The sequence below is a fragment of the Dermacentor silvarum genome, chromosome 9 (genome assembly GCF_013339745.2).
Source record: "Dermacentor silvarum isolate Dsil-2018 chromosome 9, BIME_Dsil_1.4, whole genome shotgun sequence".
Lineage (NCBI taxonomy): Eukaryota > Metazoa > Arthropoda > Arachnida > Ixodida > Ixodidae > Dermacentor > Dermacentor silvarum.
Window position 1 is genome coordinate 132,190,311 of NC_051162.1, and position 27,766 is coordinate 132,218,076.

The 27,766-nt window shown below is 43.9% G+C and overlaps 1 protein-coding gene across 1 annotated transcript; it reads right to left on the reverse strand.

The window, feature by feature from the left end:
- Positions 1–220: 220 nt before the first annotated feature.
- On the reverse strand, positions 221–27,040 carry LOC119464370 (coatomer subunit beta-like). The gene is given in 14 exon segments (XM_049656493.1): positions 221–583; positions 2,537–2,689; positions 4,355–4,444; positions 8,547–8,692; positions 10,555–10,900; positions 11,417–11,506; positions 13,416–13,643; positions 16,691–16,818; positions 19,575–20,355; positions 23,413–23,550; positions 25,617–25,949; positions 25,951–26,225; positions 26,591–26,683; positions 26,969–27,040. Coding segments are annotated over 13 exon segments (2,868 nt in total). The 5' UTR covers positions 26,682–26,683; positions 26,969–27,040; the 3' UTR covers positions 221–514.
- Positions 27,041–27,766: the final 726 nt, after the last annotated feature.

Below are 27,766 nucleotides of genomic sequence, written 5' to 3' on the forward strand. Positions count from 1 at the left end.
CGGGTTCGACTGTAATGGAGAACACAAGTTCCCTTCAGCTATTACTACTATGTCTCATATACACTAATAAGCAAGGAATCTCTTTCTTTTTCTTAACTTGTAATTGTGACAACAGATGAACAAAGCCAACATTTATAAGTGCTGCGCTGAGTTCATAATGACTGTTGCTGCAAGATGAACTTGAAAGTATGAGATGCAGGACATTCCTGAGCAACCAATATGCACTAGCAAAGCTTTTTAATGATACACCTGGGTTCCTTGAAAAAATTACATCCCACAGAGAGATAACGGTGTGTACAGGTGACTTTCTCTAAGCACGGCTGTTACCGGTAAAGTGTAAAGTCGGCTAGACTCTGAAGTCAATGCCTGAAACATGCTTGAAATGGATCAGTCCACCTCCGGTCGACTGGAGGCAGTGATTGGCTCTGGGTTTTTCAAGCAGGCTCTAGGGCTGGCACGCGTCTGTGCCACAAGACAACCGGGCCACGAGATTGGCAGGCCAGTTTTAATTGGTTCAGGCACCAACTTTGGGCGACGACTTCTGGGTGCTGTTGATCTTGTCGCCCAGACTTAGTGCCATACCCTGCAGGGAGAGAGATAAACAAATCAATCTTGATAAATTTTTTGGGGATAAGTTTGCCAGGTTGCAACCAGAACGGCAAATTTTGTAACGCCGTACAAGATATCATCACATTAGCATGAGCATGAAATTAAGTTTTTTTTTTTTTTGTTCCTGCTGTGTTTTTACACATGCATTTTTCTGTATGGAATACCCTCTGTAATGCATATGATCTTGAGGGTACAATAAAAAGAACACTCCATTTAAAAAAAAATGTCACTAAGTATGAATGATAATAATAGTCAAACCTCGATATAATGAACCTCGATTTAACTGAAATTCGCGATGTAACAAACTATTTTTATTTCCCCATCTTAGTTCTATTGAATTAACGAACCCTCAATATAATGAAATTTTCTATATAACAAAGATTTCGATGCAAGTACACTTCGTTATATCGAGGTCTGACTGTACTTTGCTTAGAATTTTGTGTTTTATTTGTTGCTAGACATCTTCCTTATTATTTTAAACTAAACCTTTAGATAGTTAATGGTTAGGATGTAAAACGGTAACACAGCATTGCGTTTTCTAAAACAATATCGCACCTCACGATGGTGCTTCACCAGAAAAGCAGTCTTGATGCACACAGAGAGCTCACTAATAATATCTTCAGTATGTCTCTAGAAGCAGCGACAAATGGAGGTGCATAAATCCCCCTGGGATAAAATGGGGGCAAGGCCTTTGCCCTCAACAGCTCAACAGACTTTAGCCAAAGTCTGTTGAGGAGCTTTACAAGGGCAATTTACTGGCTATTTGAACCATTACAAGGTCACTAAGTCTCCAAAAATGCAATTGTCATTAAGGTGACTGAAAACTCATTAAACTTGGAAACTTTCTTGCTAAGTTACTATCTCTACATGAGCATGGCTGAGGTCAGCACCAGTACATCCAGTTGGCCTTAGTTATTCAAGGAGTGCATTCTTCATTGGTTCCTAAACATTCCAGCACTTGTGTAAAGATGTCTTCTGCTGTAAAACTGCACCATAGTCGATAGCTTTAGGAACAGAGCCCAGACTGAAGCAAACCAGCCCTTGACATTACCCATTGTGTAATGGACGATTTTTCAATGTGACACAAGCTGTTATGTCTGCAGTAAAGAATGAAAATTCGGTCTGGGTTTTCTTTCGAACATAAAATTCACTTGCTTAAACCACCAGGCCTTTTTCACGGACAGCTCAAACAGAGACAAGTGCTCTGTGCTACCCGACGCAGCATTCTACGAAATTATCAGGCTGGCTGAGGGTACTGTGGACAAGCACGCCTACATGCACGCTGGTTATGACAGAATGTGATGCGTAACAAATACTCGAAGGAGCAAAAGCACCATTTAATGAGTTGTTAAAAATTAATTTACGGGGCTTACGGTAACATCTTGAAACTGCACAGTGGTTTATGAGGGACACCGTAGAAGGTGTCAGAATAATTTAAACCACCTGAGGTTTTAACATGCACCCAAATTACAATACACAAGCATTCTTGCATTCCACCACTATCAAAATGCGGCCGCCATGTTCAGGAATCGATCCAGCGACCTCCTATTCAGCAGCGCAATGCCACAGCCACTTAGCCAGCATAATGCCAACAGCTCGACAATTACTCTAGTACAGTCGAGCTTCGTTAATTTGACGCTGATGGGACTGACGAAATTGGTCAAATTATCCGGCGGGTCGAATTAAACAACAGGCTGAAAAAACACCAAATAACACTGACAATTCATTTGGCAGTACTTGCTCCGATTCTAACACTCTCCCGAATTGAATGCACATTCACTTTTAATGGGTTCCAAGTAGAAACTAACGTAAAAATGGCATTAAAGCTCCTAAACAAAGTGAAAATCTAATGCATACAGAAAGTTTTATCAACAGAAATGCAAATTACAGAAGTCTACTGTACTTCGAAAGAGAGAAAACAGAATACCTGGCTCTTTGCACGGATGCGAATGTGTCCCACGACAGGTGCCTCAGCGGTGTTTGGGTTCTTTTCGATGCTCACATTAGCCAGAGCATCCTCACCAAAGATGGACCGTGCGTACAGGTTGGCTGCCATGAAACCACACTCACCCGACAATGCCTGCACATAAGAGCATATACAGAAGTTGAAAAAAAAAAAAAAATACAATACTGTGGTTTCCTGGAAAGAAATTCTTACCTATGTTTCTAAGCTATTAATTGCCATCTTTCTTTTTGCAGTCTCATACAGGAAGTGCATTGTTACTGCCAGGGGGGCAGAGATAGAAAACACTGTTTACTGCCAGTGCTATGTAGCTCCACTTTCCACTTTGTTCATTTGATGCTGCTCACACTTGCCTACATTTACGGGTTTGTGTGCCAGTGCAAGTATGTGGTTTTCTTTTCTCTCTTTCATCTCTTCTATATAAAACTTGTAGTCACATGTTGAGCCTTTCACTTGGATAACCTCTCCAGTTGTCACTGAACTTTCTCTCACTAGTGCATGCATATTTTCAGACATACTGGCAGATGTGTATGGTTTCCTCCTGATACATTCTTGGAATACGCAAGTCGTGTGTCAATGAGAAAAGGGATATCTTCTTGCTAGCACAGTGAGACCACCATGACTAGCATCCTCTGCATGAGAAGCAATGAGGCGCTTAACGGGACACTAAAGAGAAAAATGATTTCTTTCTTATCAGTAAATTACCTGTCTACAATATCAAAAATACCACTGCTATCAAAATAAGAGGCTTGGTAAGCCAGAAAAAGTGTAATAACGAAAGAGGGTGGAGACGTCTTCTTGAAGCAGCTTGCTGTGACGTCATGGATTTTGACAGTGTCTTTTAGGACCTAGTTAATCCTTTAGCTGTAAATATACACTACATTGTGTTCTAAAGGAGCCAAAGATTAAACCAGCCATGTCCAAACCAAACGTGGCCTAAATACGAAAAAGTACTTTGGAACCTGTGATGGCACAGTGACCTATCGGCGTTGGGGATTTGGCGCAAAATTCAAAAACTAAAACTCTGACCTTCATTTTTTCTTCTAATATAATCAACGTATTATTTTGAAATTAACGAAAACAGAGTTTTCAAATAATACATTATCGTCTAAAGTGATTTGCTTTAGTGCCCCTTTAAGAGCCAACTGTAACAAAATTTAAGTTTAGCTAAATTGGTTACAAATGAGTGGTATAGTATATTGTTTAGACAATCTTGGAAAAGCTGAAGGGTTGGCAATTGCCTAGTTTTTTATTAGCAGACTTTAAATAACCCCTAAGCAGACCAATCTACCCAATCTTAACCACAGGAAAGTAGAGAAAACTAAGATAAAATTAGAACCAAATGAGATAAGCAAACATGGGCCTCATATTCAAAATGAGCACATAAAGTTATACATATCTACAAGTTTTTCAGCACCATGGCTTGAATAAAGATTTTTTTTTAATTTGTTGTTCTAGGACCCAACTTCTCTGTTAGCATTTAGAAAAAAAAGTAACACCTGCACTTCTATAAAGGATCCCAAAAGAAGCGTGGAATGCAAGCTGACATAGCCACATGTGACCCTGGAGAGACTTACTGGGCCCCACTTCTCGAGTCACATGGGGTATTAATTTAAGAAGCCCTAAAAGCTAACACAACATACACCCGTATTTCCATAATGCCATAATTGCAGCTCTCCATCATTGCCACCAAATACCAAGATACCTTAACGAAGAGCTGTTAAAAATGGCAGGAATCAACAGTCCTAGATCCTCAGACCTCCACGGTTCAAAGATACTCACTTTCTCTGGCGTCAGGCACTTCATGTTAGTTGACCGGATGAGGTGCTGCAGATAGGCAGGCAGGTCACACAGCGTCGTATTCACGGACACCTGTTGGTGCAAATTCACACATTGTGGGCTCATGCAGACTCCGAAAATGAAAACGTGTGCAGGTAGGGAGTGTAACCCATGTGGGGAAGGGCGCTTTTGAGGACAACACACGCAGGACATGACAAGGAGTTTTATTTTGGAAGGCAACTTATTTTTGCACAAAACAATGCCTAAAAAAAAAGCACACTACCTGCTTTAGCAAGGTAGTGCGTTGGGCGAGATAGTGCGCCATATTTTCAACTAGTTTTATTGATGTGCTGGAAATAAAACTAGTTGAAAGTTTGGCGCCCTATCCTGTCTCCCCTTGGTTTTCTTCTTCTTCTCGCGCCACAATTCATTTGTTTCACAGTACCTGCAATGCTTAGAGAAGGGAACTAAGCCACAATGACGTACCGGAAACCTTTGCTGTCCAGCATACTAACCAAGGGTGCGCGGACGCAAGCTTCCTTGTTTTAGTGAAAGGACACTGGCTTAATGATTTCCCACATGTGCTGGCCACAATATTGTTGCAAGGTACTTCTATGTGTCGGGTGCATCCGCATTAAAGGCACTACAGCTAGCCCTCAAGTAGGCAGGATTCTTGCGACATGGTAGCTAATATTCTTTGGTAGGTATGTAATAGTACGTAATATCCTAATAGTAGGCTCATCTTCCTGGGGTTTGACGTGCCAAAACCAGTTGATTATGAGGCATGCTGTAGTGGAGAGCTGCAGATTAATTTTGACCACCTGGGGTTCTTTAACGTGCACTACAACGTAAGAACATGGGCGTTTTTGCATTTCGCCTCCTATCGAAATGTGGCTGCCACGGCCGGGATTCGATCTCGTGCTCGGCAGCGCAACGCCTTAGCTGACTGCTGACTGAGCCACCGCGGCGGGTCTAATAGTAGGTAATACCTTTAGGATGGTAGGTAACATCTTTAAAAAATGTGGTTTTTCCAATTTTGTTCAATAAATACTGCACTTACGGTGCATACCGTATAAACCGGAATATAAGTCGAGATTTTTTCATGAGAAACACAAGCCAAAGTCACCCCTCGTTTTATATAGCGGTCGTCTAGCAACCTGTAGCAACCCTGCCAAAGCGAAGCGGCAACATTGCTACTCAGCGCCAGTTTGGCATTTCGGAAAAAAGCGTGTTGTATTAGAGAGTGCAGAAAGGAAAGTTGCTCAAGTGCAACCCGTGCAAAACGCCATTTCGTCGGCGTGGTGCGGTTCATCCGCAGCTTGAGGACACACTCTCGGACTTTGTGCGGGAACATCGTGCGCGCTCACTGTCGGTGACTGTGCCTACAATGCGCTGCAAAGCCGTGGATCTCGTGCGAGAAGCTAGACTCGAAGCAGGCTGCGACAAACGGCCTTCTTCAGAGGACAGTGCTGCTACTTCTGACGAACGAGACTACAGCTCCGGTGGTGGGTGAGTGGTGCTGTTTTGAAAATAAATGCGTTTCGGCGCTTTTTGGTTGCTTTCTTTATTTTTCCCCTCTTTTTTTTTCACCTAAACTTAGGGGGTCGACCTATATTTCCACTCGATCTATAATCCGGTTTACACAGTAGATCCCCCAAATGGCATGCAGAAATGAGCACAATAAGTGCTTAAAAAGTGGCTTTAAAGTTACCTTCCACCTATAAAAACTGGCTTGGCTTCATATCAATTTTGACACAACTTTTTCAAAAGAGCTAAAAACATGAAAGAATTTTTTTTCTGCATTTACAATTTACGTTATGGCTACATACGTAAATTTATCTTTTCAAAATTTTGAATACTCACTAAAAATTGCATAGCTGACTATTGGCAGCAGTGCATTTGTTTGTACATCAGCTAGTTTGTTCATATATAGTTGAAGTTCCCAAAATTTTTGAATACGAACAGTATTGTCATGCTACACACAAGAGACAGGGACACCGCCGACTTCGTTTTTGTCCTCTTCGCCGCTGACTTCAAAGTGTGGAAAGCATGGCAAAGAATCGAACGTTGCATAATTCCGGTTCCCAAAAGTCAACTTCGCCGCAATGCAGGCGTGTTACGCGGTGAAGCATGCTAAGAGTGGAAAGGGGCAACTGTCATGGGACACTATGGGTTCCTTAATTATACATGCATGCACGCACTATCTCCTGTCACAGTATGAGCACCGATACGCCTAGTAAGTGCACTGGCAGGCGTTCAGCGCTATTTCAGACATGCCTGTGGCGATTTGAGCCCTTGGAGGCAATAAAAAGCATGTATTAATTTTTTTGGATTGCTCCATCTTTCGGATGTTTTCGCGACCCCTAGAGAGTCGGAAAAATCAGATGTTGACTAATTGCTTTAAATGTTCCTTGACTAAAGTACAAAGACAGCTATAAAAGCTTACAATTCTCAATATCTTAAAATAACTTTGGTATGAATAATTAAGAAAATGCCATTACTAATAGTAGGTGAATTTTAAGAACATTTTATTGAGAGAAAGTTGAGAAAATCTCCAAAATCATTGACGTAACCGTACATGCCTACTATCTCCCTTGTACTGACCAAACATTTTTTGAGGCTGTTCTTTGCGCTTAATTAGTAGCTATTGACCCAGTAATAATGTTAAGAAATTAATTTGCTCTAGCGTTTGACAATTGTTTAGTTATATACAACCACTCGTGGTTTCGATTTCAAAGAGCACTTGGCACCCCATGACATAAGAGGCATCCTTGGAAACAGTGATGATCACATGAGCACGCATACCTATGGCGCATGCTGCCACACCACCTACCATGCCATCCTGCACCTATTTTATCTGCTAGTTCAGTGGGAAACCTGTGCATTGCTACACTATCGTAATGCTTATTTGGGAAGAAGTCCACTACGCAGTGTGATACGGCATTAGAGAGTTTTAGCACATCCGCAAACTTCATACTGTTTGCGGGTTACTGGGTAACCGGACAGGTGCACAGCAGCAACAACGCCAGTAGTGACATCTGGTGATGCAGTGTCTAACCAGAGAGCACGAAAAAGTAATACCACAACTTACACATTCTACATAACTGCTGGTGTAAAGCATTGGTAGCAACATAATCATTAACATACCATACCTCTACTATTTCCCTTCAACAACAACACCGACGTGACAAAAACATTTTTTGAGCACATTGTAGCTGAACAAATCACCACAAGATATCGCCATCAGCTTCACTACTGCCGGCCATGGCTCGAGTAAAACCTGGTAATCAGTAAACGGTAAGAAGCTTGCATGTACGCTTTGTGTGTGGCCAGTGCAAGACAAAGCAAACAGTGCTAAAACGTCTTCTGCACACCGAGACAAGTCAATGACGTTGCACGTCACTGAAATCAATCACCGAAACTTGCGACGTAACATTGTTCACGAATAGGACTTATGCTGATGACTAAATTGATAGGTACTGCACTTTCTGATTCGTCGCTTGCACGAACTTCAATATTAAATTAAAATGTCTTCTAAGCTGCATTTTCTATTGATACTTTACAGATGATACCTATGAGCTCGCAGCAAGAAAATTTATTAGTTACAAATTTAGAGTTGGAATTTTTGTGTTGGTACCCTCTTAAGGCAACGGATTGTTGTCCTCATGTTAGCCACTTTACTAGAGACTGTTCGTGTTACTGTCGAACCTACCACTAACTGCAATGAAGTTACTCAGCCTAAGCGTCATCAATAAACACAGGCCACAACACAACTTTTCAGATTGAGGCAATGCAAAAGCTTCTTTCAAGGAAGAAGTTACCAATTACATGTCTTATACTTAATAGCGCATGAAAAGGGACGAGGCACAGATGGACGACGCGGACACAGCGCTAACAGCGCGGACACAGCACTAGCGCTGTGTCCGCGTCGTCCATCTGTGCCTCGTCCCTTTTCATGCGCTATTAAGTATAAGACATGGAATACCAACTCGCCCAATCTTACGCTCTTTCAAGTTACCAATTACAATTTAACCCCCCAGAGCCCCTCCCAAAATATAGCGAGGTCAAGATTTCAGCCACATCACTGATGACTGTGCCAATTCATCAACCTTTCTGCCCAGTACTAGCAGGCGCAAAATTACCAGAAATTTTCCGTATTTTTTTTTTTTATGACATCGTCGCATTTAACACTCACCTTGTTCTCCCACTCAAACTCAGCCCACATCTGGCGGAACTCGGTATCTGTGCATGAGGCCGGCACGATGTAGTCCATGATGTCAATGTGGATGTCGTTCAGGACCACAACATTGCGGTCGCTTGCGGACCCACTTACGTCGTACACTGCACAGGCCAAAAGACGAATGAGAATCGCTGAACTGCTGGTCAGCCTAGACCACATATATGCTGCCAACGCATCTGCGTCAAGGAATCTATGCTGGACTTCACTTTCTTGGTGGCAAATGTATAAGGCAACATGATAAGGCCAATAATTGTCACGAAAGGTACCAGCCCAATCATCTAGGCATAAAGAAGGTCTACGTTAGAAAAAGAGCGCTGGCCTGACTTTCACAAGGTGCTTGGCAACTCAACCATGAAGCAACCAAACTAAAACCTGACCAATCAATAGAAGATAAATCATATGTGAAAACCCAGAGCCACAAACAAAATCTACTTGACAGCAGCAATCTTCCCATACACAAAACTTGGACAGAAAAAAGAAAATACATTTTTGCTTAGAGCCTTGGAAATGCTCTGTACTGTAAGTAGCAAGAGAATGTTTACATCGCACCAAGCCGGACTTATTTTCTCTAATCCAGTGCGAGAGTGGAGAAATACAGTTAAACCTGCTTACAATGAACCTGGATATAATAAAGTTTTTCTATTCCTCGCCATTGCTCCATAGAAGCACATGTATTTGAGACCTCTACGTAATGAAGTGGCCGCGGGAGACACCCTACAAATAACGAATTTTCCCCGCCAGCAACCTAGAGATTTCGCCCCAAATTTTGTCATTCTTGCACGAGCATTAACCGGAAGCACCTTCTCCCCCACTACTGAATGCGAAGCGGCGCGCTTGGAGCGATCGAATTCAACGCGACTGCGAGGCGAGAGCATGTGTGCGTACGTGCAAGAGGCAGGCCTGCATGCCTCGACCCGGCGATCTTGTCGCCGCGGGCGTGACCTTTCCCCCTCTCTTCATTCAAACCTGATCCCGCCACTTGCTGCAGCTGGCCTAGCCCGCCAAGCCGGCACTCTCCTTTTCCAGTTGATGTTGCCGAAGGGAAAAAAAATGTTTTTTTTTTTTTCAACACGCGGGCAGCGCCACTCTTTGGTTCACTTCACTAACTTGACACTAGGTGACACTATACGACGCTACGACGCCATCGTGTCACTTGCTCTTCGTTTCCGACGCCTTGCACTTGTGCGAAACGACACGCGTCCACGCATCCAGTACCTGGTGTGACATTCCAAGGATGAATGCTTCGACGAAGAAACTCAAGATATTGACTCTTGAGTCTTTTGGTCACGAAAAACAGGTGTGTGTTACAATCGAGTAAATACGGTAAGCATTTCTTTTTCGAATTTTCGTGCCGAACCTGCATATAACGAAATCCTCTTTATAACGAAGTTTTTCGGGAATTTGTCAATTTCGTTATATATTAGGTTTAACTGTACTCCCAATGAAAGACCACTATGTAGCCTTAGATAACATTTTTTTGTACATGAAAGGAAAAGTTAAGTTTGATAAGTGACTCAGATTAAGTTAGTGAGTGGCACAAATAATTCTGTCTGCTTCAAATGCTGTGCAACTTACAGAAATGGCAAATCTGGACACCTGTTTTCATTATGAGCTACAAGGTTGCAGACATTTAGCATGTTTAAATTTTGCCTCAGGCAATCATCAAAAAAAAAAAAAAGGAAGACTACATTCACCAGTTAACGTAATTGCCCTCTTAAATGCAGCAGAATCAGCCATACAGGTGCAGTGGTTGCCCAATAGGAAAATAATGACATTCCTTGTTTATCTCTGCAAGGGACAAGGGACTGGTAAACCTGAGCAACCTTGAAATACAGTAGTCACCTTCAAAAAGGCATGCATTTTCTGTGCATTTAGACGGGAAACTTGATTTCGGACCCAAAGTTAAGCTGACGCCACAAGCTCAGCCGGGTGCAAAAATTTTGGTTACACAGAAAGGACTTACCAATGTTACCGAAGATGATGCCATTTTCGGTGGAGGCCACCTTGACAGTGGCGCGGATGTTGCAGAAGTCATGGGGTGCCAGCACAACAGGTGTTGGCTTCTCGACGAGGCGCAGGTCGCCCAATGTGGCCAGCTCGAGAGTGCAGCTCTGCAGGGTGTCGGCTGTTTGGTTGACCACAAGCACGTCGAGCGCAATGTCGTACTGATTGACGTGCACATATGCCTCGGCGTACACTGGGTCCGAGAAGCCCGTCAGCTGGGTCACCTTGGACAGCTTGGAGGCCGAAAGCAGGTCTTCGTTCCGGCTGCTGGCCACTGCTGCATGCAGGCTGACCTCAAACATGTTCTGCAGCAGACGAAATTACAGCGGTCAGCTTAGACACAAGAAGCTGGCACGGCACCGATACACAATCCAAGATGCACAGGTGTGCCACAATGCATACTATCCAATAGCCATAGGATGTATAATATGCAACGAGGTTTATAATAGTGCAAAGCGTGCTATCTTATCACAGAACCATCACTACTGTCATCCATGGAAGCTGATGCCATCCAGCACTAGTCACGGTAAATTTCGCACACATACATTCGAAATGTACAATACTATTTGCAATGTGCATGCAATCAGATCAGACATGCCATATTCCCTACAGAAGTTGCGACAACCTTCAAAAAGCTTCAGATACTGTAGGTGACATGCCTTGCACTGAGTGACAACTTGATAACAGTGAAAGCAAACACCAGCAAAAACCGAAACGATGACACGTAACAGTATTATGTCAGCACATGAGCGATTACACTGTCATCAAGGCTATTTTTATATTTGTGTCTGTGTGAAATAAAGTCGTAATGTAAGACCCACCTCTGTGCCAGCCAGACTTCCTTTAGCAGCCAGCTGCCCGAAGCAAATTGGGTCGTCTGCGTGGACTGTGATGCCCTTGGTTTGCTTGGCCTTTGAGGGAGTAGGACAGAAGGACAAGTCAGTGCTCCAATTTCAAGGCTTTTAACAAGAAAAACAGGTCTTTCCTGGATTTACATCTTTATACTTTTGTCGACTGCAAGTACTCCACTAATCAGAGCCCAAGATAGACCTCCTTTTCTTTTTGCAAAATTAGATGGAAAAATATATGTAAAGCTGAAATGTAAATTTACCATGTCTGTGGAAATGTCAAGTAGCCTTCTTAAATTGAAAGTTTCATAAAATCACGGCAGCAATTGCACTAAGTGGGCTGAAACATTGATTTTTTTTTTCAAGAAAACTTCAGCCATTTTTCTTTAATGTTGGTGTTTAGAAGTTATGGTACAATACACCTGCATTCAATGCTTCTTTAGTTACTTTGTGGCTTAAGCTAACTAGGTAAAAAATTGTTTATTGTGTATGTGCCACTAACTCTGCTCAACAATCGAGCAGTAGCAATCACCATGGGTGACTTGCGTATCTATTCTCAAGTAACTAGAACAATTGCACTGAAGCACATGGTAGAGAAATTAATCTAAATGTTGCTAATGTTGCTGTATAATAAACTTGATATAGAAAATTTTCTTAAACAAGGTTAACAAGCAATCATAAAGATGTGCAAAGACAAAACAGAAAACCCATGTATACAGTCGACTTTCGGTAATTCAACCACGACGAGACTGACCAAAGTGATCGAACTATCGGGCGTGTTGAATAAAACAAGATGCAGAACAAACGTCAAAACACAATGCTGATTCATTTTCCAGTATTTGGCTGATGCTAACACACTGCCGACTAACACACGCGCTAACTTTCTATGTGTTTAAAGTAGAAAACTAATGTAAAAATTACATTAAAGCTTCTAAACAAAGTAGAAATGTAATGCGCACACAATTTTTTAGCAAGAAAAATTGGCACAGAAAATCAGGCGGCCAATTTCCTAAAGCCAGCTTCTCCACAATACGTTTGTGTTATGCGGTAAAGCATGCAAACGCTGTGAAGGCAATTTTGGTTTTGAATCCGACTGCACCACGCCAGGCAATTTTCGGCATAACGTTTTTCAAAGGAAAAAAAAAAAGAAAGGAATGCATTAGAATAGAATAAATACCGTAGTCAGACATTGTGAGCTATGGTTTTTTTTCTTGAACACCTTCCCAAGGCAGGCTGAAAAATAAGCGGTTTTGACAGGAGATGTGTGTTCAATGCACTGACGGCCTAAGCTCCTGCCGAGACAGACACTGCTGCTAAAGGATTTGCTACTGGGGTCACCAAAAGGTCAGGCACGTGCGTGCTGACAGGTAAACTTTGGTTTATCTGACGAAGGTAATTTTAGGATCGAAAAAAAAGTTTGGGCCCACAGAAATGCATGTGCGCTACCCGGGACCTTAATTTGGGATCGACTTAACCGAAATATCAAATTAACAGTCGAATTAACAGAAGTGTACTGTACTACTCAATGTTGGCAGCCCCCACAGACATAAGTAGCTACTTAACCCCAAGAGGAAGCTTTAGCTCCAAGCCAACTATGCTTTCCCTATTCAAATACATGTGAATGAAACACAGAAGTCCTCTCATGGCCTCCGAGATTTCCCGCGTATCATGAATGCCCCTAGTCTCAGAGGCCTATGTTGAGGAGCAACGCCGGTTTTCAACCTTCTGGGTTCTGGATCATTTCCAGCAAGTAATGTTATTTGTTTCAGTCCTGATTCACAAGAACGTCTACTTTTTCCAGCTTTGTTGTGCCACATCCACTTGTATTTCAAACAAATTTTGAGCAACAGCTGCTCTATATCCACACCATATTCTTATGCAGTGCAAACTTTTTGTTGCAACTCGCCCTTAAGTAAAGTTTGCATCCAATTACTCCACTGCTCAAGGGAATAGCGCCCTCCCCACTGGTCACCTTCTGGGTCTCGGCTTCTTCCTCAGCCTTGGCGGCCAGCATAGCAGACAGGGCCTGGCGACACTCGTGGCCAAAGACAGATCGCAGTGTGGGCGATCGGTCAGACAGCATCTTCAGGCAGAGGCAGATGCGGTCTGCGTCGTCATCGTTTATCGCCTTTGAGGGTAGCCCTGAACGGCCCAGGTGCAGCACCGACGTCATGACCAGCATGCATTCTGCAACAAAGGCCTGCCCACAAGAAGCCCACACTATTAGTATTCTCAAGATTGATACACAAACACAGCCCAACCTATCAAGCTTTATTAAATTTAATTCTTGTGTATTACAAGCCAGAACCACACTCGGATTATGAGACCTCACTACAGTGGCCAACTCCAAATTGATTTTGACCGCCTGGAGTTCTTAAATGTGCACTTGAACTTGAGTACATAGGCGTTTTCGAATTTTGCCCCAATCAAAATGCAGCTGCTGCCGCCGAGATTCAACCTGTGACCTCAAGCTCAGCAACGCACCGCCATAGCCACTAAGCTATTGCAGCAGGTTACCAAGCTTTGTACATGGAGCTCATTGTCACCTGACCTGGGCACCCCTAGTGAAATCACAACTAGTCATCTTCTTTCTAGGGTTTTAAGTGCCAAAACCAGTTTTGATTATGAGGCACGCCGTAGTGGAGGGCTCCGGAATAATTTTGACAACCTGGGGTTCTTTAACGTGCACTAAACGCAAGCACATGGGCATTTTTGCATTTACCCTCCATCGAAATGCGGCCACCGCGCCGGGATTTGATACCGCGATCTCGTGCTCAGCAGTGCAACAACAAGGTGGTGCTCGCGAAAAGAAAGAACGAGACCAATACTGACCGAGCAGCTCTCGTCAACACGGATAACGTTGTAACACAAGCAGACGACAATAGCTGTGTGCCGGAAGTGCTTTTAGTGTAGTGATACATTGTACGTGTGCATTCTCTTTCTGTTTACTTTCTTTTTATAGAAACAAATTACCTATCATCTCACCTATTACGAACATTTGTTGACCATAATGTTGGAAAAATTATCAATGACGCGCCCTGGGCAGCCAATCGGATAGCTCTGACGTCATATGGTGAAATCGCATCACCAGCCGATTGGCATGCTGCGATCGGTAGCGATGTACCCCTTTAATACCTTATAATAAATAACATGCTTTATGTGGAGCATTTAGATGCGTCAATTAATGATTAGAAGGACGTACTGTACTATTATGTTTGTACAAAATCGTCCAAATCATTTTAGGGTACCTTTAAAAGAGCCCCAAGCCACCTCGGGCTTTTTAAACATATATACGTATATAAACACATGCATTGTGTACAGGATGCTGCAATGATCACACCTAACAAATAAATGTGTTATTGAATATGGGGAACCAACTAATTAAAAACTCAATCCTACTCATGCCTCCATGGTCCTTCCAATCCTTTTGTCCAAATGTAATCACACAATCAGGGTCAGGCGTAACATTAGGAGGGTGACAGTTGTTGATTAGTCTATCAGTGACATCAGTTTCCCTACATCTGCCAGTGCTTATTTGCTATATAGTTGCACGAGCTTGTATATCGTCGCAGTGCTTACTGCACTGCGTCGGCACAGCATGTTGCCATACGCGTACATTATCCTGGTGAGCATCTTGAAATGGGCACTAAACGCAGCACAGCAGCAACTTGCCAGTAGCGCCATGGCAAAAGCAACCAAAGAGCAAACAGCCAGAGTAACTGAAAGCAGATGTGTTTTAGCCGAGATTAGAAACAAGAGCACTCCAAAGCAATGTACGCTCCTGATGTGGTGTCCCCGTATCTCTATGGGTCAACTGCAGTGTGGAGGAGGAAATGTCAGTGAGGGAGTACAGTGAGAGTAATCTAGAAGCCACAGTGGCTGCGTATAAGTTCATTAAATGCCTGCAGCTGATATTATGCAGTGTTTGGAAGTTCTTGCATTAGCAGCAGCACATTCATTGCAGATTAGCATACAGATGCTGCTTATATAACAAATTTCCAAGCCCCGATTGGCTTAAGGCCATTTTTTAAAGCTCATAAGCCTTATGAAATGAAGGCGAAGAAACAGTGTTTTACAATGGGACAAGCGATGATAGACACCTGCACTGACTAGCAATGTTTATAAACAATGGGCTTGCTCGTCGATACTTGTCCCATTCTAAAGCACCATTAATTTACCCAGGTATGCACCAACTGGCCCATTCTTTTTCTTTCTGGCATTTCACGTGCCAAAACCATTTCTGATTATGAGGCACGCCACAGTGGAGGGCTCCGGATTAATTTTGACCACATCGTGTTCTTTAATGTGCACTACAACGCAAGCACACGGGCGTTTTTGCATTTCGCCTCCATCGAAATGTGGTTGCTGCGGGCAGGATTCGATCCTGCGATCTCGTGCTCAGCAGAACAATGCCTTAGCTGAATCAGCCACTGCGGCGAGTCACCAACTGGCCCAAATAAGCTCTCTTCTCCTATCATATAATTTCTGTACCATATAGCCAATATCACTTTTTCAGCACTGAAGAGGTCAAAGCATTCTTGCTCGCAGAACAGCCATGTACACGCACTGCCATTTTAGCATTGGCTGCCAACTTAGAAATGTATTAGTCAAAGTTGTTTATATCAAACTTACAAAGAAGTGCCACCGAGCTTAATATTGCAAGTATTTTCATATAAAAGTTTTCAGCTATTTGTCAACAAGAGCCACGTGACTTTTGAGGGACTTTTTTTTTTCTTTTTTAAAACAGTTACTTCACGAGGAAAGATGCTTTTTGCTGTCATGTAATCCAACGTAATGAGCTTGCATGCCTGCGGCCGGGATTCGATCTCGCGAGCTCGTGCTTAGCAGCCCAACACCATAGCCACTAAACAACCATGACGGCTCAGGTTAAATGGTTATCACGCAGTCATGTCCAGTGCCCTTGTATGCCCATGCCATGGTGATGCCCTGATTTCATATTCTCAACAACGCTCAGCTGTTTGATTGAAAGGAGCCCTCCATCAAACAATGTTAAACTGCATTGGGCACCTTAAGTTGTACAGAAACACGTTTGGCAAAGCTTTCTATGCTGTTTAGAGTACGCTGAACTGTTTGCCACTATGGCTACCACCGCCTGCAGCAATTCACACTATCATTTCCACTCCTAATGAGAGCTAACATCTGATGCTGACTGAGCACTCCAGCAACAATGCCCACAAGATAAGTGCACACCCAAGTATAGTTCAAGGCAATGGGGTCTGCACTCACATTTTGTTTGCGTGGCTCCTTGACAAGACTGAGGTAGCGGACAGCAAGCTTGGTCAGGTCGGATGCCATGGCTGCCCCGACAAAGAATTCACCTTCCATGAGGTAGCCTCGCAGTGGTGGGCATGACGCTGCACAGTTGGACCATGACGCCTGATTAATTTGATTAACTGCCCGACACATTGACTGTGTGCCTGAGTGAGTGATCGACAGATTGCCTGCATGACGAACTTATGGCATTTAAGGGGAAGCTTTAGCTCGGGGCCAACCCCGATTTCCCTATTCAAGTACACCTAACAAGCATAAATGCTCTCATGAGACAACCATCAGATCAATTTCAATGGAATCTGTTGTATTTGAGAGAAAGTTAAATTATATAGCAACAATAGGAAGCAGAACTTTGACTGAGGATTACATATTTTTTACAAAAATTGCTGAAAATTTACGAAAAAATTGAAGCACGAAGTTCCCAAATCCACAACTATCCACCAAAAACAGCTATCACAGTTCTGTAAAATTGAATTGAATAATAGCATTGAATCGATATAGCCACTGAACGTGTTACCACAGTCGAAACGAAAATGTGCAAGGCATGTACTGCAGCAGGACTCCTCTGTCGCCCTTCCTTATTAACACTCGGTGCCATCTAGCGCTGCCACTGCAATGCCTGGGGTGGCATCTGAAATGCATGGCGCACCGGCGCATGTGAACACCGAGAACCGCGTCATACGACAACCAGGGTTCTCTGGCACTTCTTTCTAGACAAGCTGCACCATCTAGTGGCGCTGCCGAGAAGGTCGCACGTGGCCTCCGAGACGAAAAGGGTGGCGCGCCGGTGCCTGCAAACACTGAGAAATGTTCTCTTGTTGCCACACACTAAGTTGGCGAGACGTTCATTGAAGAGCGGCACATACCCAGTGCATTTGTGGTGCCGCATGCTAATGCGTCGGGTTGCTGTCCTTGAGGAACCCGCGTGAAGGGGTTCGATTCCGCTTGGCAGTGCAGAAATTTAAGGGATCTTTTACGTCATTGTAGAGCGGCACATTCCAGTGGCGCATATCTAGTTACCCAAGTTGGTGTCAAAGACGTTCATTGAAGAGTGGCACACACCTACTGGCACATACCCAGTGACCCAAGAAGGCATCGAAGGGGTTCATTGGAGACCAGCACAGAGCGAGTGGCACATACTCAGTACTCCATGTTGGCGTCAAGTTTATTCGAACAGCGGTGCCTCTACCCAGTCTCGATCTACAGTGACCGATGTCGGCATAAAAGAAGTTTGTTGAAGAGCAGCATTTATGAACACATTGCCACATACTCAGGGACCCAAGTTGGTCCTATGGTTGGTTCTGAACCTTGTTGCTTCTGCACAGCAGCCCTATGTGGTGCCCATTCCACCCATGACTACCCAGTGACCCAGGTAGGCAGGAAAACGGTTAGATACAAACTTACTTAGATGCATAGATTGCCTCCCGAAAGTGTGTGAAGTACTCTAAGAATGCTAACTCATAATAAACATTAACTAGGCCCGATCAGACGGTGTCAAAACCATCATGGCAAGCTGTTGTGGGAATTTTAAGGCAGTGTCGTGACCTGTCTTTTGTTCTTGCATGTTTTCTGGCTTATCAAGCCTGCTCTCATGGTAAGCGTGGCCTTCTTGGTATTGGTAGAAGGACCGTTTGCTAATACCGTGCAAATTACTTTTCTCTTTAGTGTCCCTTTAAGCTCTACCATAGCCCCCGATATTTTTCAATGCCAGCCCAGTCACTCCGCAATGCATAGGAACCAGCGGTCCACTGAGGAAGCATCGACAACTTTAGGGGGTGCTGCTGCCACTCCATGCCAGTTTGCGCCTGCTCCTTACCTTCTGCATGACGTGCGACCACGTGTGATGGAATAGTTGACATGACTCTAACAATGCCCTCATAAACTGCGACCAACTACTGGGAAACTGGTCTCTCAGTGAGTCCCGGCTTTCGCATCACTGGGCTGGAACTGAAAAAAATACTGGAGGCTATGGCTCTATCAAGGTTGCTTTGACAGTATATACTACTCATTTATAACAAATTTAGCCAAAGTAAAATTTCGATGCAGTTAGTCTTTAAGCTCAGCTTTTTGACAAGACAGATTATCACAATACATCTACATTTGTCCAAGCAAGCCTGCTACACAGACAAGTGGATGAGTCTGTTGCTGTATTGCGTAATGTTAGCTTAACAACAGCCACTTAACGTAATTAACTTGCGGCAGTCCATCATTCCTATTTCTGTCCCGTCCCCCTTCCTTTAAAATACTCCACGCATGACACACAGACAACAACACAGCAATAACTGTAGGATTAGCACAATAGACACAAGAAAGGTGACTGGACAAACACTGTCATTTGTTATCAAATAAATTCATTTCAGCAAATTATGACCGATTCTTATATTGCAAGTGGAATTGATAAACTGCCATTAAATTGGCGCATTATCCTTCATACATGCACTTATATTGCTGTCTTCCTCCCTGAAGTAAACCAGACGCGATTGTAGCGTTCGTTCTGTCATCTTTCTCGAGGCCGTCATGTTAACACTACTGTTATTGCTTCAAGTACGAACCAACTAGCCCCAAGACAAGTTCTGCGGATCTACGGAGATGTGCCAGCAGACAGGTTTAAAGGCCGACAGATCTGAAATTGCAAAGATCTTTTGCAAAGGATTGTTGCAACGAGAAAGAGTGTGAAAAGGACAGGGACATAAAGAATTAAGAATGCATATAAAGAAAGCACTATAAGCTATGGCTCCTTCACGACAACAGTAGCACTGGCAGAAGCAGAAGCACACATACATAGAGATACCACGTGATCCTTGAAACCATCTTTAATACGACAAGCATGTGCACATACCTTGGGTGGCGGTTGTAGGTGCAGTGCTGAAGGCGCTCTGGGTGGCGTAGGTGCCATCAGCTGTCACCAGCCGCTGCGAACCGCCCGTGGTTGGTGGAGCCGCCTGGGACGGTTCCGAAGCAGAGGCATCGGGTGTCGACTTGCGGAGCTCCGACTCGACAAGCGGCAGCTCTCCCAATGCCTGCCGCACCTCATCGAGGCAGGCGCGGATGTCATCGACACTTGCACAATACTCGCCCAGGAGCCAGAGGGCGCCACGGTGGATACGCGACGACTTGATGGAGCTAAACACCTCGAGCAGCCTCGCCACCACAAGGGGCCGCAGCTGCTCAAAGCGCTGCACGGCTTCGCGCACGAATGCAAGCACGTCGGCTGCTGCCTGTTCATTGTTATCTGACAGGAACTCCATGAGCACAGGAATGACAGTGGGGGCAGCATCGGGGAAACGGACACAGCAAGAGTGCAGGGTTCGAACGAGGAGCTGCCGGTAACGACCGGTGTCCTCGTGCTCGGCTGTATTGTGCGTCTTAGCAACTTCCTTTCGCAGAACCAGCACCATCTCTTCAACATTCCGTGATGACACAAGGTCCAGGGCCAAGGCGAGCGTTTTGCGGCGAACTTCCAGGTCAGAGGCGGCGAGAACTCTGAGTACGTCCATGGCCAGCTCCTGCAGGATGCGCTCCTGCGTCTCTCGTAGTGCTATCAGCCTGTCCAGCACAATCAGCTTGACATTGTTGTCACTCTCCTTGACAATCAGTTCAATGTAGCAGGTAGCTGCTGCCTGCACAGAGCACCAACAACATATAACACACACTTACACAATCAGGTCTAATATCTCTTACAGCTGCACACTAGGCTACGCGGGACATCACAGCAGAGGGAATTCCGATCAATTTTGACAAAATCAGGCTGCCTATAATGCACTTCTTGCAATCTGCTCCAATTAAAATGTGACCACTGTAGCCAGGCATCACTCTCAGCAGCAGAACACATCGGGATTGGTTTCTGCTCAAGAGAAAAAAGAAGGGCGCTGCATTTTACATCCATTTTGCATAGCTTCAATCACAGGGATCATCAAAGAGATGGCCAATATATAACTAAGCTGCCTTCTATCCCTGGAAAGCTGCAACTAGGGAAGGGTTCAGCAGCCATAATGTTCACTACAGTGAAGACAAGTGGTTGTTTAAAGAAATAGCCCTTGAAACTGATTTTGATACGAAAGTGTCAAATGGCCCATGAGCGAAAAAGCCGACGTCTGTCGTCTGCAACAGCAAAACGGCACGTAAATTTCAATTGGCTGTGACGCCACGAAACGAGTGTGCCTCGACAAAGCAGAGCGGGCGAACGGGAACACCTGCTACCGCGGTAGAGTACATTGCTGTGATGCCACGTCACGATTGCTCTCGGAAGCCTGTGTCATCCACGCGTTAGTTGTCCGCGCAAGTTCTCAACTGCGCCTCGGTTAAAGCCAAACCAAAACGCTCAAGAGCGTCTCAACGCGCTCGCTTGCCTGCGAGGAGCTCATAACTTGAACCGCTCAGCGGCATTCAATTGGGCATACACTTGCCGGCTATACTCACCAGAATATAGATAATGCAAGAGAACCTCATTATAATAAATCCAACACCACGAAAATCCTTTCCTATATCCAATATTTGTTGTAAGCATATATTTATACTTGCCAACCTGTGAACTATAAAGTTTATAAGAATACTCATGGAAATGACAAATGGAGGGGGGCAAGCGAGCAGCACACACTTTTGTTTGTTTTCCCTGAGCACACACCTTTTGTGGGATACGCATGCACATTATTTAAGATTGTTTACATCTAGACACAGCACAAAAGAAACAGCAAGCTAGGCACAGCAGAGACTTAAAAGCAATGCAGTCTTTTTAGATAAATCACTATTTCAGGAACATTGCTTTTGCTGATTTACCCTGCTTCAGGAAGTTGTCTGAATAAATTTGCTCAAGGCAAATTAGCCCTCTGTTTAGCATCTTGCATTCAACAAAAGGGAGGCAGGTACCATCGCAATTTCTTGTGCATTTTTTTCTTAAATCTTGCTCGCGCTTCAACACCTTGAAGTCGTTTTTGCGAAGAGAAACTACTTGTAAAACTTGATGCAACATTAGTAAAATCGTAGAACAAGCACAAATTTTAAAACTTTACGATGAATTCGGGAGAGTTGGCAGGTTTGTACATCCATTACATGCTCACATTGGCAACAAACCTCTTACATACTTTATTATATCCAATAAATCATTATATAAATGTTCTTGACATTGTTGAAAATGTGGTTGTGACCACGCACTAAGAAACAATAAATTTAGTTTATTTGCCACTGCCAACAGCCTACTCATAGCAAGAGAATGTTAACAACGATGGAACACAGCAAGACAATTCCTCGCAAGTAAGCCAAACAGGGCAAGTCGAGTTATCCTTGCCTTCTTCACAAGGTTTGAAAAACTACAAGCTTGTGCTAAAACAAGAAACATTTGTGCCTCCTCCTTACATTTAACCCTGGACTGATACATGCACAAAGTTACCATGTCATCTTGTAGACTACCAATATGTACAAGGCCTCTTGTTTTTTTGCCCTGCACGTGCATAGACTAGAACCACATTCCTGGATCCATTGCTGCTATTCCCAATGCATCAGAATTCAAGATTGTCATTTACGCCCCATCTCAACCTTACATACAGTAGCGCACCCAGGAACTCTGCCAGGGGGGTGTTGACAGTTTGCCAATACCATCTAAACAGCACTAATTTTGATTTCTTCGTGGAAAATTGTCAAAAAATGTGCTTTTTGCGAGTGCGCAGACGGCTGCGCATCTTACATCTTAGTTGCAGTACTCAAATGCGCAAGGAAAGAAAAGGGGTTGAACAAAAGGGGGGGTTAAGTTGGCCTCAGGGGGAGGTTACCTTTTGAAAATTTTGGTAAGAAAGTCAAAAAATAAAGATACAGTGCCTCGTTGACTACCTTAAAAGGACACCAAAGAGAAACACTACATCAGACCGATAAATTATTGAAAAATATATTTTGCTAATTTCGCAGCATGATACTAACTACTAGACAAAATGAACGCCAAACTTATTTTCTTGTGGCTGGGCCGTTGTGCTGCAGTAGAAGTTCTCAAAACTTGCCGAGAACAGTCTGTGGCTCTAAAAAAAATGTTGTCTGTCTTTACTGATAGACTACATTAACTACATTAATTAACTAGGCCTGAGCAGACGCCCTCAAAATAAATGATGTCCCGGCGAGCTGGTGCGGGAACTTAACAAGACTCCTCTCAAAGGAAAGAGTGATTTTCTATTTATTTTTTAATTAAAAATACTGACAGGGCCCAAAAGCACTATAGAAAAGAGTGCAGAAAGTACAAAAGAAAAAAAAAAAAGACGTGCAGCTAGCAATAGCAATATAAAAAATCACAAGGCATTTTTGCAAGGTGATCTTGAATTGTTGAGCATCAGTTATAGCAGCAATGGTGGCGGGAAGGTGGTTCCATGTGACGCTTGTTCTAGGGACAAAAGAATCATCACCCAAATTTGTGCGACGAGATGGTAAGCCTACTTTGTAACAGTGATAGGTTCTAGCAGACATGTATGCTTTTCTCGTATACAGCGGAACTTCATTGATACGATTCTGCATAATACGTTTTTCGGGATTATAATTTTTTTTTCTTTTCCCGATAATATGATTTAGTTGGATGATACGCTTTATTTTCCAGTTCCCGTGAAGATCGTATCAACGAGATTCCACTGTAGTAGGAGGGCAATTTACTGATACAGCTCAACTTTAGTGCCTGCTTGATATGCTCAAAGGGACTGGCTTACCTTGATAGCGGTGGGTGCGGCCGAGAGAGTGACAAGGGTTCCGGCAGCCTCGTACCGCACAGCAGGGCTGCTGGAGTTGAGCAGGTTGTAGATGCAGCGGATGAAGCGTGACCTTTCGGCCGGGTTGGCATGACATACCTTTGCAATGATAAGCAAGAAACTGTGTCACTGATCGTGTCGAAGACGACATGTTTAATATTTCAACTTCCATATAGAATTCTTATCCGTGATCTTTGAAACATGGGTCACTCGTCAAATCAAGATAAACAAGTTTCACATTTTATGCAAGACACCTGCTCACAATCTTGTCAACAATAGTCCATGACTAAGTTAATAAATGCATGTTGGAGATAATTAAGCTTCCATAACCCCTTCTGTCACAGCGTACACATTTGCATACGCGACTTACTTTTGCCATTTCTGTGTAGTTGTGGAAAGGAATAGACCCCAAAAACTTATCTTAGGGTAAATGAAACATTTTGCTAACCTCAAGTACCTCTATTTTACTTCTGAGGGAAATCTACCGCTACCACAGATCGCTTTGGAGAAGGCACTACAGTGTTTGATGGGAGGTGTGAAGGGAACATTTCTGTAGCAATTGCGAAATAAGGTTTTTCTTTCTAGTAAAGCAACCAATAATTAACTTGTGCAGGTAATTCAGACTAGTGATTCAGTCCTTTTTATGAAGAAACATATCATTACAGAGTGCACAATAATTAGATACTTAATCGCTCTAATTATGGTGACTCATCCTAAAATGCAGAAAGAGCTATTCTACCACCTTGACTTGCTTTTAATGGAGTATGCAGCACCTTGGCATAAAATTATGTAAATTTCATTCATTTATCAAGAGTCGAACATAATTTGTGACTGAAGGGGATAAGGTGCAGTCAACCACAAAAGCTTTATGACCATTAGATCTGAGAAAAGATTGAATTTCCAAGCAGTTTCTGATTGTAGCCATTAAAACCGTAAACTATGTGCTTTGCATATACTTGTACAGGCTGCAAATCCAAAATTCTGAGGCTGCAGAGGTATTCAGCTTTTCTCAAATGCCAGTCCATAAACTTTTGTGGTCGGGTGAACACTCATTCACAATTTTTTTAATAAGAGTTTTGAACAAACTTTATGGTTATGTCACATACCCTTGTGCACAAGGTTGTAAACCCATGCAACCTTGCCAGCCTTTGCTTTTACAAGGTTGTGACCCAGAGTTCTTTAAATACACGAGTTGTGAAACTCCCTATAACCTGCTGTTTCAATACACTGATCCCTACCAACTAGCTCAAGTTTCTGTCCTAAGTGTCATGTCACCTAAAGACAACAAAGCTAAGTATAAAACACCACTTTCCAGAACACAACAAGAGAAAATGTAAATATACAAGTACACTGTCGGCAAAACCGAATAAACAGAACTTCCAGTCAACATACTTTGTTCTAGTCGGACTTGTCATATTGAGTGATTTTTATCAGGCGATAGAGAACACATTGAAAGCAAAGTTTCAGCTTATCTTTAAAATTTAAGCCTACCGTAAGCCTTTTTGAGGCTTATACAGGAGAGGCAATTGAATACAGATATATTATGGAACAACTTGATTATATTTCGTCATATATGTGTGTATGTGTGTGTGGATGTGTGAAAAAACAAGCAAATATGGAATCATAATTACAGTATTCAAAACAGCATCCAACAAGAACAGCCCATATGCCACGACACATGACACATGACACTGTATCACACAAGCTATAAACAACAATGAAAAGCCACAGGCATCATAATTTGCAGCATTTCTTAGTAGAACTGAAAGAACATTGCTTTCACACTTGTCACAAACTCGTCGACACTGTTAGTCAGCGCTTTATTTATTTATTTGAAATACTGCAAGCCAATGATTAGGCTCGAGCAGGAGGGGCTTCATGCAAAATACAAAAGTATAGTATCAAAAGTATAGTATCAATTGCAGCCATTTCCTCAATTTGACAGATGACAGAAAAATTGAACACCTGCAAGTGTCACATTTTGAAATGAATGGTGTAATGCATTTCTCTGTGATTGGATTGAGCCAAATTAAATAAATGTTACAATTGACAAACTCTGGCTCCAACCAAGGATTCTCCAAATGTAAAGCAAGTGTTCGTTTGATTTGACATCTCTGAAAGGCATTTTAACAGGCATTTACATGTTGCATTAGACAATCGATTACCTTGTAGATGAGCTCCACGATGACCAGCTGCAGGATATCACCAAAGGACTGCACTTGATCAAGGCAGGAGTCGAGGTAGGCAAGAGCTCGCTCCTGGTCCACGTGCACGAGCATCATGAACGCATTGCGTTTGCAGGACATGTCCTGCTCGGCTTCCAGAAAGTTGGCGACCAGTTCGGGCGCATCGGGGATGAGGAAGTCGAAGCTCTTGTAGATGGTGAACACGGCGAGGACCGCGTTGCGCCGCACATAGGAGTGGCGGTGCTCGAGGCAGGCGCGGATGGCCGGCATGAGCGGCTCGAGGAGCTCGGCCTCGCGCAGCTTGCAGAGGAAAGCGCAGCGTGGAGCCGCGGATGAACTCGTTGGGGTGCTGAAGGTCCTTGCGGTAGGCGTCGCAAACCAGAATCATCTCCTGCAGCAGCTTGCCGTCGGGACTCGTCTTGGGGACGATCTCCCAGAAGATGAGCAGCAGCTTCTTGAGGGTGTGGTCTTGTAAGGGCAGCACGAAGCGGATGATGGTCATCAGTAAAGACGGGTACTTCTCGCCGTTCAGCATCAGCTGGATCGTCTTGCGCAGAGCCTCCGCCTTGGTCTTCATGTCTCCCTTCTCTGCGTGTGCACGATTACATTGCCACCAACTGAATACCGCATCGCCAGTGTTAAAGGAAAGAAAAATAGAGACAGGAAGGAGATGACGCGACAACAGGGCATAGGAGACCCCGCTGGGTGTGTGTCAGGAACCTAAGCTTTCTGCCAGCGTGACGCAGCATGTTATTGGCGCTGGCGTAGTTAGAAAATCAAACTGCAACTTTATGCGAGCTTGCAGTCAGTGACAGCCGTTCCCAGTCTTCTTGTGGGAAACAGAAAATAAGTTATCACTTATTTATGTTCGCAGAATATACAACTTTTGTTGTTGATGCGCTGACTTCTCTACATGTGACAGATAAACGAATGAAATGAATGTGTCGTCTTACCCAGGTCGTTTCGCAGTTGCATCTCATTGGGAGGCTCCGAGTCTGTCGGTATGTTGAGCAGAGTGTAACAGGGCTGGTCAGCGACCGCCATGGCTGAAATGTCAGAAACAGAAAACAGCCGTACTGTCGGCCATCCGCTACAACAAACGTGACTTGAGACGCGGCACCACGAACAGTGTCGTTTCGGGAAGAAATGAGCAAAAGTGCTAAACAGCGACAGCAGGTCGGGTCGAAACACGGAATCAGGCTCGTAATGGAACACTGAAAGCGCAAAGTGCCTTATTAGACAAATGAGCGGTCTTTGTGTTTTTAATTCTCAGCAATATACTGAACCATTGCCCGTTATTTTAGAAACCACCACAGAAAACATGAACTTACTCGTATGATTTAGGCTGGCTAACGATGAGCTCCCGACACGCCAACACGACACCGGCTCGACGATTGGCTACTGGCTACGCCACGCTACGATCGCTGCGCTTTTGCAATAGCCAACACTATCCAGAGCGTCACCCGCGTCGCCACCATTGATATGAGCCTGGCTTGGTTCTTCATAAATTTTTACTTTATTTCCGTAATGGGATGTTTCTTTTAGATAAGCAACTTACTCGGCCGCTACTCCATAGTGCCCCAAGGGCGTTTCGTGCAGTAAGCGAAACCAGCGGCCGCCTACAACGGGCGCCGTTCTACAAAGGGCGCACCGGCGCACCTTGCCGCGTCGCGCCACGATCAGCCTGCTTCGCCCCAGCTAGCCCCAAGTTGGGTCTTTATTCTATGCTAGGCATTGCTAGCCACAGCACATTTCAGCACGGTACAGCAGACAACGCGCAGATGGGCAGGAGGCAACGACAAAAGAACAAATCTGAGTACACCTAAGCACTTATGAGTTGTGAATGCGAAATCATTAATAACGCCCTTGAGCAGTCCTTCGAGTTTTGAGCTGCGAGTATTGTTTGCGAGTTTTACTGCGCATGTTATCGAGCTTTGCAGATCCGCTCCTGTCTCACTGCATCGGATCGACGCATCCGCACTTCGCGTTGCTGTGCTAGTAGCAGTAGAAATTTTATTTTACCTTGGTGTAGTCGGGCAAGGATGGGCGGGTCCCCTAGTCCAGGGCTCCACTGGCCTGTGCGGCTAAATGTTCACTACGTTCCTCGGGGCTCATCGCCGGCATTCGAC